Source organism: Antechinus flavipes, chromosome 5, assembly GCF_016432865.1.
Source record: "Antechinus flavipes isolate AdamAnt ecotype Samford, QLD, Australia chromosome 5, AdamAnt_v2, whole genome shotgun sequence".
Taxonomy (NCBI): domain Eukaryota; kingdom Metazoa; phylum Chordata; class Mammalia; order Dasyuromorphia; family Dasyuridae; genus Antechinus; species Antechinus flavipes.
This window is the reverse complement of record NC_067402.1, coordinates 202,033,049-202,051,898: the sequence shown is the minus strand read 5'-3', so window position 1 is coordinate 202,051,898 and position 18,850 is coordinate 202,033,049. Positions and strand designations below refer to the sequence as shown.

The 18,850-nt window shown below is 33.2% G+C and overlaps 1 protein-coding gene across 1 annotated transcript in view; it reads left to right on the top strand.

Annotated features, from left to right (window-relative positions):
* ARID2 (AT-rich interaction domain 2) overlaps nucleotides 1–18,850 on the top strand; it is a 198,538-nt gene that overhangs the window by 86,609 nt on the left and 93,079 nt on the right. Inside the window, exon 4 of the mRNA XM_052001767.1 lies at nucleotides 12,985–13,118. Coding sequence (XP_051857727.1) covers nucleotides 12,985–13,118 — 134 coding nt within the window. The remainder of the gene's footprint in view (nucleotides 1–12,984; nucleotides 13,119–18,850) is intronic.

Genomic DNA, 18,850 nt, shown 5'->3' with positions numbered 1-18,850 from the left:
TGATCATTTAACTGTACATTTTAGAATTGTATCAAGAACTGATAACAAGCTTACTGGCCTACAATTTGCCTGCTTCTCTTTTTCAGAAAATTAGGACCTTTTTTTTTTTGCAATCTTGATACAGTATTAAAGCATATGAAATACCAAAGTCCCTCTAATTAAGGGTCATCAATTAAAGTGTCTTTTAATTGAATGTCATCTCAATTTAGGATGTTAAAGTAAGAGTAGTTTTTTTTTTTTTTTTTTTTAAGTAACAACAGTTATACTATATACCAATTTGTTTTTCTCTAAAATCTGTTAGGGAAGCAAAGAGGCAAGAAAGCATAAAGAGAATAGTGTTGCTTTATCTTGATATTCCATAGAAGCCTTGAAATTAAAAGAGTAGACATTTATTTCAACTTTAGAGAGAACAAATTCTCTCTACATGTAAAGACCTCCTTGAATGTAACATTTAAAATTAATGAAATTCATATTTCAATTTTGGTAATTTGTAAAAAGATAGTGTAAATACTTACACTATGCTCATTGTTAGCATTTTTATAAGATGCTAAATCACTGGAATTAATAGAGACAATAATTATCTAGTTTAGCATGGTTCAGTATGATTGATCTGATCCTACAAGGAGATATTATGAGCCAGAACTTAAAACAAGGTGATAAGTAATTGGAATTGAGGAAACAATGGTTAAATCTAGTTTAGCATTGATTTAATCTTACAACAAATAATGGTTTCCTAGTGATATAATGATTGGTGTGTACTCAGTGTACAGCATATAAGCAAGACGCTCTCAGGGCTAGACCACTAGAAGCTCTTGGAGGAGGAGACAGATTCATTCCATCTTCCACCTTTGTGCTGGCTAGAAGCTGAAGCTGAAGCTGGCTAGAGGCAAAGTGGCAGGAATTCTCAGAACCAAGGAAAGAGATAGGCCTCTAAGAAAATTAACCTGGCTCAAGGAAGGAGACAAGACTTGGAAAGAGATAATAAAGGATATAGATTTTAGTACCTGGCTGCATTTGGGGTGATTACACTGAACTGACAGGAAGGCTGCTCCCAGAAGCCCCAAGAAACCTGCTCCCAGAGAAGATTACACTTTAGCGAAGAATATTATATTTTGGTACCCAAATATGGGACAGACATGATCCTGATTTCAGTGGAAAAGCCTCCGATCTTAATTTCAGTGGAAAAGTCTCTGATCCTGATTTCAGTGGAAAAATCTCCTCGACCCAGAAATTAGAGTCAGTGGAAAAATCTCCTCGACCCAGAAATTAGAGTAAATTAAAAAACAGACAAGGAAACTTTGTTAAAGGGCTAAAATAGTATTTCATCTAAAATGGGACAGATGTTTAGAAAACAGCCTTCTTTTCCAGTTCAAGGAAAATGTGTAGAGAGCATTTTCAGACTTACGAAAAGCCAAGGTTTGATTATAATTTGGGAGCAGATCATTGAACTTTTAGAACACATCTTCTTGGTTCTCTATGGAAAAAGAACTGGATCTAGAGGAATGGAAATTAGTAGGAGAGCAACTATGTCAATTCTACAATGAAAATGGACCTAACTCAATTTCCAAAGACATACTTAATACATATAATTTAATACAACTGGCTTTAGGAAATGATATAAGTTATAAGAAGAAAGAGCAGGAGGGGGAGAGCCAAGTAAACTAGGTGAAAAGGATGAAGAATCAGATAAGAATGGAGTTAAGTATAATTCTGAGTATGGTGCTTCACAGCAGGATGAATTAGGTCATTCCCCCCCTGACCTACCTACCTCAACCCTTCATGGTTAGAGGGAAAAGGAGGAGGGAGAGAGACAGTGACACAATCAGCAGCACCTATGAAGCAGCGTATGACAAGATTTCAAAAGGCATTGGTTAAGGTTAAGAGAGAATGATAGAATAAAACTGATTTAAAAATAAATGCATACCCTGTGATTGAAGAGCTTGACTTTTCAGGTCAAAAAAAGAAAAGATACACTCCTTTTTATTTGGTAAAAATCAAGGATTTGAAAAAAAAAAGGTTGCAGTCTTTATGGGGCTAGATCATCTTATGTTAAGATGTTACTAGAAAGTTTGGCTTATGAAATCTTAACCTCTAGTGATTGTAAATCCATAACTAGGACATATTTAGAACCTGGACAAAACTTGTTGTGGCTTTCAGAGTATCATTAATTATGTAGGATTCAAGCCAGACGCGATAGGCAAACAGGAATTAATATACAAATCACTTTTTACCAACTAATGGGTGAAGGTCAGTTTGCAGAGAATTCAGAACAGATTAATTAATTATACCCCCTAAGACCTTATGAACAGAGTTACTGGATATATTTATTAGAAAGTAGAATTTCTTCTTCTCATGCTCCTCTCCTGGGCTTATTGTAAAAATTGTCTTATTGATAGGCATATTTTAGCAGTATTTCTCTTCTTCCCCTTCTCCTTGTTAAAATTCCTTCATTCCCAAATTGACATTGAATTTTATTCTTGTCTCATTTGTGTCTTCATGGCTCTATTTGGGTTTTTTTTGGCAAAAAGTTTGGAGTATTTTACCATTTCCTCCTCTAGCTCATTTTACAGATGAAGAAACTGAGGCAAATAGGGTGAAGTGATATGCTGATAAGTTGTCTGTGACCAACTTTTAGCTCAGACAGATAAGTCATCCTCAGTCTTGGTCCAGTATTTGATCTTTTATCCCATCTAACTTTAGCTCTGAAAAAAATCACTGTAGAAATAAAAAGATGATCTTAGTGGGCAAACAATATCAGAAAAATGAAATATATTCTTGGATCATATCATTTAAAAATGTTATATCTTTCTGCATTTTGGGTTCTTTAGGAGTGTAATTTAAGTTAAGGCTTCTTAAAACTTTTTTTTTATTTTTACACAACCACAGGTAGAGAGGTATACAAATCAAACATTAGCTGATATAAATCATAATGACATGATCTGGTTGCTAAGGCAAGTTGAATCTTCATTTGGGCATTCATCTGCCACTATCAAGGTCAATCAGCTTGGTCTGATGACATAGATGAATTATTTTATTAGGCTGTTTGCTTCATTTGAACATCACCTGTATATAGACTTAATAACTAAAATAAACCTATAAGACTTAAATGTATTATCTGTTTTATTTTCCAACATAATTTATTTTTGTAAGTATAATATTCAATTCTGGATTATCTTACAGATTTTTGTTTTTATTTTCAGGATAACAGCCAATATTTTAAGAATTCTTTCTGGACTAATATTTTTCAAGATAAGAGTTTAGAAATGAATTTTATTCCTCTCCTTTTCTTGGTAGGCTATCAGAGTATAGACTCTTCCAACAAGATAAAAAGATTTCTAATATAGATTGGTCATCTGAGGATCAGTCTAGTTAAGTATAGTGAGGTTCATTGCCATATTCACAGGAAAAGTCCAAAGCTGCAAGTTTCTTACAAGAGTGAAATAACATTGTTATTTCTTACAAGAGTGAAATAAAAAAAAATCTTTTGACATTATCAGCAATCAAATTTAAATTTCATTGCCTTAAATTTTATTTCCACTAATTTTAAAAGATGAAATAATCTTTTGTGACAGATAAATCCACAATAAATTTGAAGAGAAAATTTATTGGTGCAAGCTCACATTAGTACAAGCAAATACAATAGAGATAGTTTTAATTAATGGAAATAGAAATCAGAAATCCTTGATTGTTGTCCTTTGTTCTTAAAGAGAACTAAAATGACATCACTACATTAGAGTCAAATTACAGTGTGAATTACTGGGGCTGATCAGACCAATATAAGCTAGGAATGCTCTGCTATAGCTTGGATACAATTAGTCCCTATGAACATTTGGGATTCTCTTAACTTTGCGTGTTTAGCATTTTTTCTGAGCTAATTCAGTTCTGCTTTGCTCATAGAGTCCAGCACCTTCTGAGATGAGGGCACGCCATGCTGGGCAGTCCTGTGTCAGTGTTTCCCATGCTATCCCATCAATTCTAAATTTCTTAAGAGAAACCTTGAGATTGCCCTTGAATTGCTTTTTTTGACCACCTTTTGAGCTCTTGCCATGTGTGAATTCTCCATAAAATCATTTTTTGGGCAAGTGTACATTTGGCATTCGAACAATGTGGCCAGCTGTACAGAGTTGTGCTCTCCCATTAGGACATGCAAATAAAGATAGTTTAATTACAAAATACAAAATAGAAAATCATGAAATTGAAAGTCCTAGTCTATAAGGGATTGCTGGTTGAGAAGGGCATTCTTGGGATAGGAAACAATTTAAACAAAGGCACAAAAATGGGATGATTCAGATTATGTTAAGGAAATGAGTATTTCTAGTTTGGGTTAGAGCTGAAAGTCAGTGGAAGGGTTAAATAAAAGTAAAAAGTAGATTATGGAGGACCTTATTATTTGACCTATGCCAAAAAGTTTGTATGTGATTCAGTACTTGAAAAGTAATCTTGGGACTATTATGCATAAGGAAGATCCTTCCAGAAGTGTAGTTACAAAAGATGAATTGGGATTGAGGCTGAAAGCTAACATGAGTAGAATCTTTAGAAGAAGATAGTCTTAGGCTAGGTGAACAGTAATGAAAAGTTTATACTAGTTTTATGGCAATTGAAGGGACATCTTCAAGCACTTCAAAATTTGCTAACTGCTTTGAAATATTATTGTATTTCAACCTCACAGCCATCCTGGGAGGTAAGTGCTATTGTGATCCCCATTTTCTAGATGAGGAAACTGAGGCAGACTAAAGAATTTTTAGGGATTACATTATTTTATTCTGAGGTTATGATTATTATCCTTACTTTTTTTTACTTAATAAATTCTATTCCTGATAGTTTTGTGTATGTGTGTGTGTGTGTGTGTGTGTCTTATTTCTTGTTGCTCTGTCTCCTTTCCTGCTACCTTCTATCTTTCTCTCCTGTTACATAAGCTATTAATTCCCCCTTGAGCCATCCCTTATCCTCTCCCATGTTCTTTCCTCTTATTTCTTTCTGAATTTAGAAGACTTTTAGATCTTCTAGATTGATTAATTGATTTCCCTCTTTAACCCATTCTGGATAAGAATAGGATTCCAGAACTACCAGCTCTCTTCCCTCATCTAATTTCTCTGTGTCAGTTTTTCCTCTTGCATGCCTTTGTATATGTATATAATTACTCTTTTTACCTTTTCCTACATGGTTTGGAAACCTTTTAAAAATATCATACTTAGCTTTACTCCAATCTTACTTTTGAATTACCCAATTACTAATGACAGTCTTGACATATTTACATGTAAAATATAAGATAGTTTGTCCTTACTGAGTCTTTTGTAATTAGTCTGGTGTTTATCTCATTCTCTTGGATCTTATATGTCAAATTTTCTATGAAGTTCTGGGTTTTTGGTAACAAAATCCTGAAAGTCTGGCAATTCATGGAATATCTTTTTTTTTTTTGAGGGGGGGAGCATTCAAGATATGCTTAACTTTGCAAGGTATGATATTTTCAGCCAAAACCCAATTCTTTTGCTCTTTGATATGTATGTAGTATATGTAGATCCTTGGTAAAAAATTTTTTTAAACATCAGAATTTCTCTCTCCTACTCCTAGAGAGCTCTTGCACATAAAAAAGAATATTTTTAAAGAAAAAAAAGAGAAAGAGAAAAAACAAATAAATCAAAAAGTCTGAAAATCTATACAATGTAAAGAATGCATTAACATCCTACCTTTTCCAAGGGGTAGAATGGGAATGTCTTCTCATTTCTCCTCTGAGACATGTTTGTTCTTTTTAATTTTCATTCCCTTTCATGGTTTTGTTGTTGTAGTGTCAGTATTGTTTCCTTGCTTCACTCCATCAGATTATGTATTGATGCTTCTCAGTATTTCAGAAAAGTCATACCACAGTTTGTTTGGCTATTCTCCACTTCATGAGCAAATACTTTTTTTTCCAATTCTTTGCTATGCCATAAGTGATGCTATAAATATTTTGCTAGATACGTGAAATTTGTTCTCATTACTAGTCTGCTTGGGGTATAAGCCTCGCTGTGGCATCTCTAGATCAAAGAGTATGGATATTTGATTGTTGCTTTCCAAAGTTATATTACTGATTTTTATTTCTTTTATTATTATAATGATTTAGAATATTCTTTGCGAGCTGGTTAATTGTTTGCTTTTCTTTAGAGAACTACTTGTTCATATCCTGAGACCACTTATGTGCCAAGGAATGGCTTGTGGTTATGGATATATATGTAGATACATACATATATGTTTAAGGTACCGTCATGTCTCCCCTACAAGATTAAAAGCTCCCAGAATACAAGTATGTATAATTCAAGACTTTAAACATTAAGTAAATGTTTAATTGTCATTAGCAAACTGTTCTGTTCTAATTATTTTAAAATATAAATTTTAAAGGAAAAAAAAGCACCTTTTAAAAAAAACTTATACTAAATACTTCTACTAAGGTTACCAAAAAAAACCAAAACAATTGTATACTAAATGTAACATTTGGGAGAGGAAGTGGGTAAATAATCTGAGGTAGTTAAAAGGAGATTTATAAGACATTCAAAGATTTTATCCAGTCCCATGTAAATCATGCAGTATAAGGAGAGGCAATCTCTAATTTTGTGTTTGTTAGCTTAAGATCCCAAATAATATGTAGTAAAAGGTAGTTTGTTTCTTTGTGCAAAAAAGAGATGCACAGGAATCATAAGGAAAGTGAGGTTGCAAGCTAGGTTTCAGAAGGAAAATGTATATCCTGAGCAAACAGTTATTGATGGGAAAAAACCATCAGCAATTGATATTTGAAACAAAGCTGTTCTGAAACCTAGAAACATTAATACTAGAACTAGAGTGATATATATGAGCCAGGATCTCCCAATTGAGAGAGAATACTTACTATGTATTTTCTGGAACTTTTCTGGATTAATATTAGACTAGGCAGTGATTAACAGCTGAAATTTATTTTAATGTATTCTTGTGAAAATATACTTTTAATATATCTGCAAATATCTATAATTGGTGATAAAGTTGTTATACACTCTTATTTTTGTATGGTAGTGTTTGCATAGAATAATACACTATCATATATCATTATATAGAAAATCATCCAGTTGACCCATGTAAGTTGTCATGTCAAGGCACATTGTGACAGTTATACTGATTTTGAATTGTAGCTCTGTCACTTCTTATATATGTGACTTTCGGGGAGTCATTTGTCACCTGTTTTCTCCTGTACCACTCTAATCAACTTTGCATTTCTAAATCTGTCATGTGATTTTTTTTTATGAGATGCTATGATTAATATATCATCTAATCATTTGGTGATAAGCCTTCTAACCTTAGTGAAGCTGGGCTTCTCAATTATAAGATCATCTTTGGTAACCCCTGTCAGAGGAAGACTAACCAAGATGACAAAATAGTAGGAACCAGGGGTATCCTAGCTCATTCATTACTACAAAACTTACATTTTCCACCATCATAAGACTCAGCCCTAGGGGACATATGTATAAGCACTTTTCCTTTGGCTCAGCACTGCAAGAGAAGGACAAGGTCCATAATTAAATTGTTCCCTTCTGGTCCCTTGAGGAAAGGAAATAAGAGAATTTAATCCCCAGGTTAAGAGCTGGACCTCAGCAATATCTACTGCAATCTCATTCCCCCAAGCTTATCCCCAGGGAAAGAATTTTCCCTGGTATCTAGGTGCCTAAAGAGTAGGGATACCTACAGTTTGGATCCTGAAGGAAAACTTTGGGACTCCGATCCTAGTTTCCTGAAGGCAGTGAGAGAGCTCTGAACTATTTGGAGATCCTGAGCTCATTAAAACAGCTCCAAACCCAATCCAGACCAGTTAGGAAGAGTTGTGACTACTTCCAAGAAAAAAAAAAGAGACACTTTCTTTGGTGCTCTAACCACATTCCCTGGGAAGAGAAAAATTCAAGTAAGAAGTGCCTAGCTTCTACAGAGAGGAAATTATGATCACTAACCCCAGAGGAGGGGGAATCCAGGATTCAAAACTCATTGAAATCTGGAACTTAACTTTTAACAGTTAAGAAGCACTTAGAGTCAACTGTGCTAAGTGTTGAGAGTATTAGGAAATGTTAAAAACAACAACAAAAACCTTGATGTTAAACGAAGGTAGAAAATAGGCAAATATATGTTTATATATGTATAAACAAATATATGCAGGATAAATTAGAAATAATCCGCAGATGGAAGGCAGTACCATTAAAGGGGTTTAGAAATATGTCTTGCAAAAGGTGGGACTTGCAGGAAGTCAAGGGATTCATATCTCAGGAGAGAGGAAGATTGAACAAATTGTGACATAAATGTAATGAAATCTGAAATATACTATTAAAAGGCTGTTTCAGAGAAACCAGGAAGATTAAGAATGAATATAGAATGAAGTGAGAAGAACCAGGAAAATAATTCATACTGTAACACTAATACTGTAATAAATAAATGAATAATTCTGAATAATTTAGGAACTCTGATCAACACAATGTTCAACCAAGATTCCAGAAAATCAATGATGAAGATGTGATGGACAAATTATACAGGACAGGGCACACAAATTTAAAAGCAGACATTCAATAATTTTTCCTTTAAAAATTTTTTTTATTAAGCATAAAGAAATCAGCTGTGGCTCAGACTTGTAATTTCATTGGTTTAGACAATTCTCAGCTGAGGGAATTCTCTGTACTAATGCTTTTTAGCTTGGTTTTCTACTTAGATTCTTATAAAATTGCTCAGTGTATTCATATTTAATATGTCATTGATGAAATTTGAACTTTTAACTTTCTAACTTCAGTGCTGGTTCTTTAGGCACTACATCATATTGAGTCTCTTTGATTTCATTAAAATGTATTTAAATTTCCTATAGTATGGTGTCATATATAAAGTAGATATTCTACCATTTTCTTTGAAATATATACCTTGAGTCTATATATCTAAGATCCTTTAAGCTATAGGAAGAAGAACTGGAAATTGATTGGATGTGTGTGGGGGTGAAGGAGAGTGAGTAGCGAATAATGCTGAGGTTGAAAACTCTTGACAGAAGTAGGTTAAGTTCCATAGAGAGAAGAGTTTGGTGAAAAGCCTGGACATCCAGTCTTAAATGTCTAATAAACAGTTATTGGTAGAGTTTTGGTGTTCAGGAGAGTGAGGCTGGCTACATAGATCAGAGAATCTGATGAATTTTTTTGCAAGTGTGCCCCAGCGAACTAATTAAGCCAGAGAGACACACACAGAGATAGAGATACAACCTTACCTTCAGCGGGGAGAGGGGAGAGGGAAAGGGAGGAGAGACTGAGATTACATTTAAGGGGCATGATGTGAATAATAACTCAGAGACATAAAAGGGAGCCCAACAACTGTTGAATTACCTGAAAGGGATCTGAATCACAACCTCAAGACTAGGAGGAATATTACCAACAAAGCAGAGCCTGCAGGCATGGGAAAGCTGGGATCCTGGTCACAGTTTCAGGGCAGAAAAGAGTGCTTGTAGTTACTCACAGACTCGAATACAGGCCAGTACTTGAGTAAACATTCCTCTCCTTTGATCACAGCCACCTTGGAAAAACTAAAAGATCTTCTTTACTAGCTTTCAAAACAGCAGCATGAAAAACTTTAAGCTTAGGATTCTACCCTTCTACCCCAGGAGCAAAGCCTATACTATAAAATTAAAAATCAAGAAAGAGGCTGAAAAATTAAGGAAAAACAACCAAAAGCATGAAAACTTGATCACAGAAAGGCATATTGACAGCTGAGATATACATAAACTCAGAAAAGGACAGCAGTGTCAAAAAAAAGCTGCATGCAAAACCTCAAAGGAAAATGTGAATTGGCTATCAGGATCCAAAAAAACTAGAGAGCTGAAAAAGGATTTTAACAATCAAATGAGGGTGATATAAACAATTGTGAAAGAGTCAACAGTTTGATAAAGAGAACCCCCCTCCAAAGGAAAATAGTTGTGCAAAAAAGTCATTGAAGAAAACAATTTCGTAAAAAGTACAATTGATCAAATGAAAAAGGAGGTATAAAAGTTCACTGAAGAAAATCCTTCAAAATTAGAAGTGGGCAAGTGGAAGTCAATGACTCCATGAAACATCAAAAATCCTCCCAAGTAAAATCAAATGAGAGAAAAAAAGAAAAAACATTAAGGAAGGAAACTACATCTTGCTATGGACAAGGAAGTAATATCATTACTAAACATATTTGCACCAAATGATATATCATCCAAATTTTTAACGTAGACATTAATTGAATTACTGAAGAAAATAGACATGTGGGACCTCAGCTTTTCCCTTTCAGAACCCAATAAATCTAATCACAAAATAAAGAAGGAAGAAGTTAAAGAATAGAATTTTAGAATGGTTAGATTCAGTAGAATTCTGGAAAAAATTAAATGAAGATAGAAAGGAATATACCTTTTATGTAGCACCTACCATGGCACCTAACCAAAAAATGAGCTTGTATCAGGACCTAAAAATGTCTCAAATGAAATGCAAAAAAACCAAATATTAAATACATCATTTTTAGTAGACCATAATGCACAAAATTACATTCCATAAAGAGCTGAGGAAGTATTGATTAAAAATTAATTAGCCATTATATAATTCTAAGGAATGGGTGAGTAGGTCAGATAACAAATCATAGAAAAATAGTTTTGATTAAAGGGAATGATAACAATGAGACAACATAGCAAAATTCATGGTATCCAGACAAAACAGTTATTAAGGAAAAATTTATATTTTTAAATGCTTATATCAATAAAATAGAGGCAAAACAAATCAATGAATTGGGTGTGCAAAAGAAATATTTGAAAAAGGAATGAATTAAAAAATTTCAATTAAACTCCAAATTGGAAATCATAAAAATCAAAGGAGAGATTAAGGAAAATGAAAGTAAGAAAACCTGGTTTATGAAAAAAATCCAATAAAATAGATAAACCTTTGGTTAATTTGGTTTATAAAAAGAAGAAAATCCAATTGCTAATATTCAAAAATGAAAAAGTTGAGTTTACTACTAAATGTAGAAGAAATTAAAGTGATAATTAGGAGCTATTTTGCTCCACTGTATGTCACAAAGTTGGATAATTTAAGTGAAATGGATGAATGTATTAAAAAATAGAAATTGTCCAGGTTAACAGAATATTTAAATAACACCATTTTTAAAAAGTAAATTGAACAAACCATGAATGAATTCCCTAAGAAAAATTCCCCAAGGCCAGATTTAAAGAACAACTAATTCTAATACTATATAAACTATTTGGAAAGATAGATTAAGGAGAAGTATTACCAAATAATTTTAACGACACAAATAACGACACACACACACACAAAAAACGATATTAAAGAAAACTATAGACCAATTTTCCTAGTGAATATTGATGCATTTTTTTTCTTAAAGCTTTTTATTTTTCAGAATATATGCATGGACAATCCTTCAACATTAGCCCTTGCAAAACCTTGTGTTTCAATTCTCCCTCCCACCCCCCTTTTCCCTATGCCCTCCCCTAAGGGGCAAGTAGTTCAATATATACTAAACATGGTAGAAATATATGTTAAATCTAATATATGCATACATATTTATACAATTACCTTGCCACACAAGAGAAATCAAATCAAAGCAGGTTAAAAAAAAAGAGAGAAGCAAAATAAAATGATGCAAAAATTTTAAATGAAATTGTAGCAAGGAGATTAAAGTAATATATAACAAGAATTATACAGTATGATCAGGTGGGATTTATCCCAGTAATGGAGAACTGGTTCAGTATCATGTAAACTATCATCAAAACTGACCAATAACAAATCATCAGAAATCATAAGATTTTAAGCTTTTGACAAAATACAATAGCCATTCCTATTCATAACGTTATGTTAACACTCAAACTTTACTTTTCATTAAATTCTTTTTTTTCTAGTACCCCCAAAGAAATGTCCTATATTTATAGGTTTGATCTTAGAGTAAAATTCTGAACAGAATAGAAAAAAGCCAAATGGGGCCCATTTGGGGGCATTAGGCTCTTCTTCTTTTAAAAGTTGATCCTTAATCTTTCATTTCCCTGTCATACCATGCCTTTATCAGCTTTTAACTTTTCATCAAAAATGGATACCTTTTCAACACTTCTTTGAAAATTCTCCAGAGTTGACAAGAACTATTCTTGTTTTTTAATGTTCTTCATGGCATGTTTATACAAAGAGAACATAAACAGATATTTTGCTTTTTGGTTTTTTGGACCACCTTTAACTATCTCTAGTTTTTAACTATATTATTTGCTAGTGTCAATATTATTTTTATAAGCTGATAGTAAAATTTCCCTATATTTCCATACCTATTATAATGGCAGTTAACCTTTCCCCATTTCATCTTATCAGTGGATACAAAGACAATATCCTCTTGTCTGTCCTCTGGTTTCATTAATTACAAATGTGCTAAAAATCATAGATAATGATGGTTTGTGGAATAGGACTATACTCTCCAGAACTTGTTAAAGTGGCATATGGGGAAATTTGTTTCTTAATAGCAGTGGGGAAAAGAGTCATCTATATGATGAGCATAGTTCTAAACCAAAATTTTTTATACAGAAAATTTCAGGTCACTCTATTCAGTGGGTTAATAATTATAGTTTAATAATATAACCAGACTATATAAAATGTATATGAAGTTTATATTTCCTTTTTTGAGATTTTATATTTGTCATTATGATCTATTGATGCAATACATATTCAAAATATATGGAACTATTAAATGTCCCAATTTTTATATACATGGTAGTATTTTTAGTCTTCATTGTTCTCTTGCCTCACTGTTTAAAAATTGGGGGGGGGAAGGATATTTTAAAATTATTTTACTAGTTGCCATTTTTATGCCACATTTTTCCTTCTGGTAATATAGAAAGCTTTAGTTCTGTTATTTGGGGATAGAATTGATGATGAGAAGAACAGAAACTATGGTAAAGGAACTAAACAAATAAAATGCTAGAAATGTTCAGAATCTTAACTGTTTCTTTTTTCATTTCAGTTATTTAGAAAAGTACGAGAAAGTTCATCACTTTGGGGAGGATGATGATGAGGTACCGCCAGGCAATCCAAAGCCTCAACTTCCTATTGGTGCAATTCCATCTTCCTATAATTACCAGCAGCACAGTGTGTCAGGTAAACAATATCAGTTAAAAAAATGTTATAAGAGCATAAACAGTGCATTAATATATGTTGCATGAAGATTTTTAAGTACATGTTCTGTTTTTTGTATCATATAGTATGCTAACAGTACTGAGCTTAGTGAAATTTTATGATAATAGTTTATATTATTGTAGCACTTTAGAATATAACATTTCACTTGATCCTCAAAACCATCCCATAAGCTAATACAACTTTTTTAGATGAGGAAACTGAAGCACAGAAAGAAAGTTATTTTCTTGCACAAGATAATACATTGAGGGAATAGCAGAGCTGGGCAACCTAGGTTTTGTAATTATATATTATTATTCCATTATATCAGTGCTCCAATTCAAATATGCATATGAATGCCATACCAAAATTTACTGTGCTTCTCTTCTTTGGGTAGTTTTGGGGTTTATAGAACATGCATCCCCTCTGATCCTTGAGTATCACTGTTCACAGGACTTTCTTTGAACTCTGCTTACTACTTCCTTATTTATTTGTTTGTGATTAATAGTATTTTCTAATTATATGCAAAAATAGTTTTGATTATTGTTTTTTGTAAGATTTAGAATTCCATATTTTCTTTTTCTTAATAGCTTTCCTTATATTCTCCCTCATCAAGACAACAAGCAATCTGATACAGGTTGTAAACAATACTTTCATTAATTATGTTGTGAAAGAAAAATCAGAACAAAAGGGAGAAACTACAAGAAAGAAAAAACAAAACAAAACAAAAAATAAGATGAAAATAAGAGGCTTTGATCCGCATTCAATTTCCATTGGTCTCTCTTTGGATGCTGATGTCATTTTCTATTTCAGATTCATTGGAATTGTCTTAGATCACTGTATTACTGAGAAGAGCTAAGTGTCATAGTTGATCTTCACACAGACTTGTTGTTACTGTGTACAATATTCTTCTGGTTCTGCTTACTTCACTCAGCATCAGTTTTTGTAAATCCAGGCTTTCCTGAAATTATCCTTCTGATCGTTTCTTATAGAATAACATAACATTCATATACCATAACTTATTCAGTCATTCCCCAATTGATGGGCATCCATTCAGTTTTCAATTTCTTGCCCTACAAAGAGGGCTGCCACAAACATTTTTGCACAAGTGGGTTCCTTTCCCTCCTTTAAGATCTCTTTTAGATATAAGCTCAGTAGTAATACTGCTGGATCAAAGGATATGCACAGATTGCTTTGGGCCTATTCCAGATTGCTCTCTAGAATGGTTGTGTCAGTTCACAACTTCATCAACAGTGCATTAGTATCCTAATTTTCCTCCTAGTTTCTTCTTGAAGCTGTACCAGGGATCAGTTCCCTTACTGTTGTTTCCTTTTGGAGGTAGCATAATTTCCCTACTCAGAATGGAGCAACCAGCTTGACCTTTTCTTTTCCTTTCTCTTCTTCTCTCCACCATGTAGCTATCTGTTTCCCTTGTGTTTCCTTCCTTTTACATGCTCGATACTAGCCTGTGCTTTGTTGAGCCATCTTGTTTCTTTCACAGTCCTTTTTCCTTGGGTGAATATTAAGAACAATTGTCTCATTTAATCCTCCTCAAGACAGGTAACTTCATTTGACTCTCTTTCCTTCATTTTTGAGTGGTGATATGGGAGAAGGATTTAATATACAAAAGAATTGGGGGCATCAGAGAGAACTTACTCATGATTCCCATTTTTTCCTTCTAATGGCCCCAAAAAGAGATCATGGAATTTGGAGCAAATTAGAGTTAGAAAAAGTGTAGCTGAAGCTCCAAATGGATCAACTATTGTATAGAACAAGAGTTTTTGGTTGAAGATGACCTCTCCCAGGGTGGGGAAGCCAGTAATAAGTTAGTAAACTAGTAGTGTCTACAGTGGACTTAATAGGAAGTATACGAAAGTCTGAACCTTAAGCATGAGTGTGTCACAGGATTATACTACTTAATTTTAAATTTACTTTTTTTGTGTAAAACAGTGTTTGTTAGTATTATCACAGTGCTTTTTTCTCATGGAAATGTATTCTATTTCAATTGCTGTAGGTTAAATAAAAGCTTTTGCAGACCCTAGGAATATAACCATTGCTTACTACATTTTCATGAGCTAATAAGCATTTTCATAATTCCAAATAACCAACTCTGTACAGAAATTTTAGAACAAAATGTTGGAATCTTTGTAGTTAAAGATTATCCATGTATTGGAATATTGTTCTTGCATTTATAGAAATCATAGGGTAGAATTTGATATAAAGTAGTTTTGTTTGGATATCATCCTTACATTTTATTTTAAATCCTGTGAACTATCAATAAAACAAAACAAAACAAAACTATAAAACAAAAACAAAACTTTGTTTCTTCTGTCTTATCTAAAAGCATTATAGTAAGGCTCCAATGCATTCAAATAAATGTACCTTTCTCTTATTTCTAAAACATCTATTGTTTTTTTTTTTAATCTTAAGTTTCCTCTTTGCTGGTACAAATTACAATCTCTTCATATCTTAATAGTTTCATTAGTTTTTAGGATTATCTCTTTTCTCTCTATCCTCCTCTCCCATACTACACATACAAAATTCATACAGAAAATGATCAAGAGGTAATAGAATAATATACTTTTCAACTAAATACGGGAATATATACTTGGAATCATAAGTTTAGAAGCTTTTGCAAATTCTATTTTTGTTAGTAGTATTCTTCTAGAAACTGGGACCAGAATTAAGAGATGTAGGTTGTCTTTTACCATCTTCTGTTGACTGAGCATGATTCAAAAACTACAACATAAAACTGGATAGAAAGCTAAGTTTACTTAATTGATCAGTTTTTTAGGAGTTAGACTGAGGAGACCTGAGGAAAACAAGAGGACTGTTTTTGATGTAATGATGAATGGATAATTGGGAAAGGCTTACAAAGTAGCTATTTTCTTTTATTACTGCAGAAGTCTGAATTCAGGACACCAAATCATAGTTTGTAAAAGTTGTTTGAGTATATTATTGGCAAAGAAGATAGATTATTTTTGGCAAGAAATTCTTTTTCTACTAGAAAAGTGTGCTTTCTTATTTGATTATATCCTGGAGTCATTCACTTGGGATATCGATCATCTTTTTACTAACGGGATCTTGCACATGCTGTCCTCTCACTTCTAGGACAGAGCCAGACTTCTGGAGGAGGAAGCTTAACCTCTGGCTTCTAGAAGTAAGGTTTTTGATTTTAAATTTGGATGGGGATTGGATTTATATCTCTCATCCTCTGGGTTTGCTCAGCTCCTACTATTGCTCTGCACATTTGAGCTGAATGTTTCTTGTGTTTATAGACCTTGATCTTAATGCTTTCCTTAGTTTGCTAGTTTTTTCTTGGGCCTGCTGAGCAACAGGATATATAATTCTTTCTTTTGGGGTGGGTGCATGGGGGAGGAGTAAGGGTCATTAGAGTCAGTGAGAAAGAGCTAGTAAAATTGTCCCCATGAGACTTGGGTTGGGGTAAGTAAAGACTTAAAGACATCAGAGAGAAATTGGTTTGGGAATTTTGTTTTTTCATTGTGAAATACACTCACTTTTTCTTTAATATCAGTGAGCTTTGAAACTCTTTATGGAGTTTTGTAGAAGGCATACTATCATCCTTTGGTATATATGACCTTGTACCTTGACTCTCTTTACTATTCTTCCTTTTTAGAAACAGACCCTGTCCCCTCTCATGCTGTTACCCTAAGTCTTAAGTGTTCACATTTCCTCATCTTCCTGCCACCCTCCAAAAAAAATTCCTGAAATTATATTATGCTTTTCTTTCCAAGTATTCTTTTTTTAAATGACTAAACTATTCCAATTATTTTGGTTATTCTCAGTATGATACAATGTCCTAGATTTTCAGAATGTAAGCACTAGCATTAATCTTTTACATATTATAAAGATACCTTTTATTTCCTATAATCCTATATGATCATTTTCTAATATTTGTATATTTTCTAGTCTTTCTTAGGTTTGATTTGAATATTCCTTTATTTAAATGGATATTTAAAAGTGCCATTAAAAGTACCATTCTAAGTGCTGGGAGAAATACATTGTTAATTTAAATATTGGTCCCTGCTCTCATTGAATTTATAGCTTGATAACCATAATACACAAAATTGCATAACTCTTAAATACAGCAAAGTCAACAGGGTTTGAGGAAGATCATTACTGATGGAGGAAAGGCTGGAGGAAAGTAATGCTTTAGAAGATAAGTAGGAATTTTTAAAGTATAGAGGCGGAAGAGAATGCATTCTTGATATAGGGAAATAATGTCTGCAGAGATACTAAAATGGGAAATTATAGGTCGTACTCATTTGGATATATTAAAATATTTTCTAAACTAGAGAGGCTATAGAACACATCATTGTTAAATCAAGTTGGAAAGGAAAGCTAGTGCAAGAATATGGAAGGTATTGCATGTCAGATGAAGGAGTTTGCTATTTACTTGTCAAATAGTAGAGATTTACTCAAGATTTTTGAGCTAATAGAAGTTAATAAGGAAAGGAATATTATCTTGACAATGGAATGAGGAATGGATTGGAATATAGAGTATAGAGGTGAACACCTAATACTTGCTAAGGTGGTGGTGATTCGCTTTAATAAGTTGCTTTCAGTGAGAATATAGAGGAAGAAACTGATGTAGTTGACATCTCTAGGACTTTGTCTCTATTAAAATGAGTGGTTAGGGAGAGTCAAAGACAGTCTTATGTACATTTTAAAAGCCTAAGTGAAAAAGAATAGTAGAGTCACAATGATAAGCTGGTTTAGAGGAGATAAGCAGCCAGATTGTGGACTTGATTTTGAAATGCTAATGAAACATTTAGATTGTGCCCTTTGAGATAGTTGGTCGTGTGTGCTTAGAAAGATGTCAGAGTTGGAAATAAAGACTTAAGATCATATACATAGATGTTTTGAATACAAAGAATTGAGTGAGATTGTTCACAAGGAAACTTAGCAGGAAAAGGTTTAAGAACAGAATTTGAGGGCATACTCATGTAAAGAAAAGGGATTTAGGTATTGAGTGTAAGCACCTAGAAAAATAGAATGATAATTAGGGCAGTTCTCAGAAATGAAATGAAGAAAGAATATTTAGTTGTTGAAGAGGCCAGTGATAAGGGGAAAATTAAAGGTTCAAAAGAGAACAGAGAGATTACAGTTGGAGAGAGCCTGTAAGAGGTGAAAGAGGAATAGGGTGGTGATGGAAGTAGAAGCTTTGAACTTAGTGAGGAGTAAAGATCTCTCCTTTGTGATTTGAAGAGGCAGAGAGGGTAACTGATTATGCTGACTTTTGAAGAATAGAAGAAAGAAGCTGAGAGAGTTCATGTCACATGGCATCAATCTCTACATGTTATATTCAGTTTTCACTTTAGAGCAGAATTGAAGAAAAGCCACATCTAGTCATGGCCGAATATGGTACCAAAAAATGCAACCCAAATCTCTTCTCTTGAATGCTTGTAATTCTCGAGGACAGAATTAAGACTAATAAATAGGAGAAAAAAGGAAGGCAGATTTTGTTCAATATGAAAAACAATTACTAATATACTGCTCCAGTTTTGAAACAGAGACTGGATTACTTTTCACTAAGGAGTTCTATAATCATTGGAGGTTGGACAAGATTACCTTTAAGATCTCTTTTAACACTATGATAATTCTGGATTTCTATTATTGTTGCATCAGCAGACGGCTTTACAAATTTATAAAGCTAATCTCAAGATCTGAACTTGTTTAGATTTAAATGTTTGTTG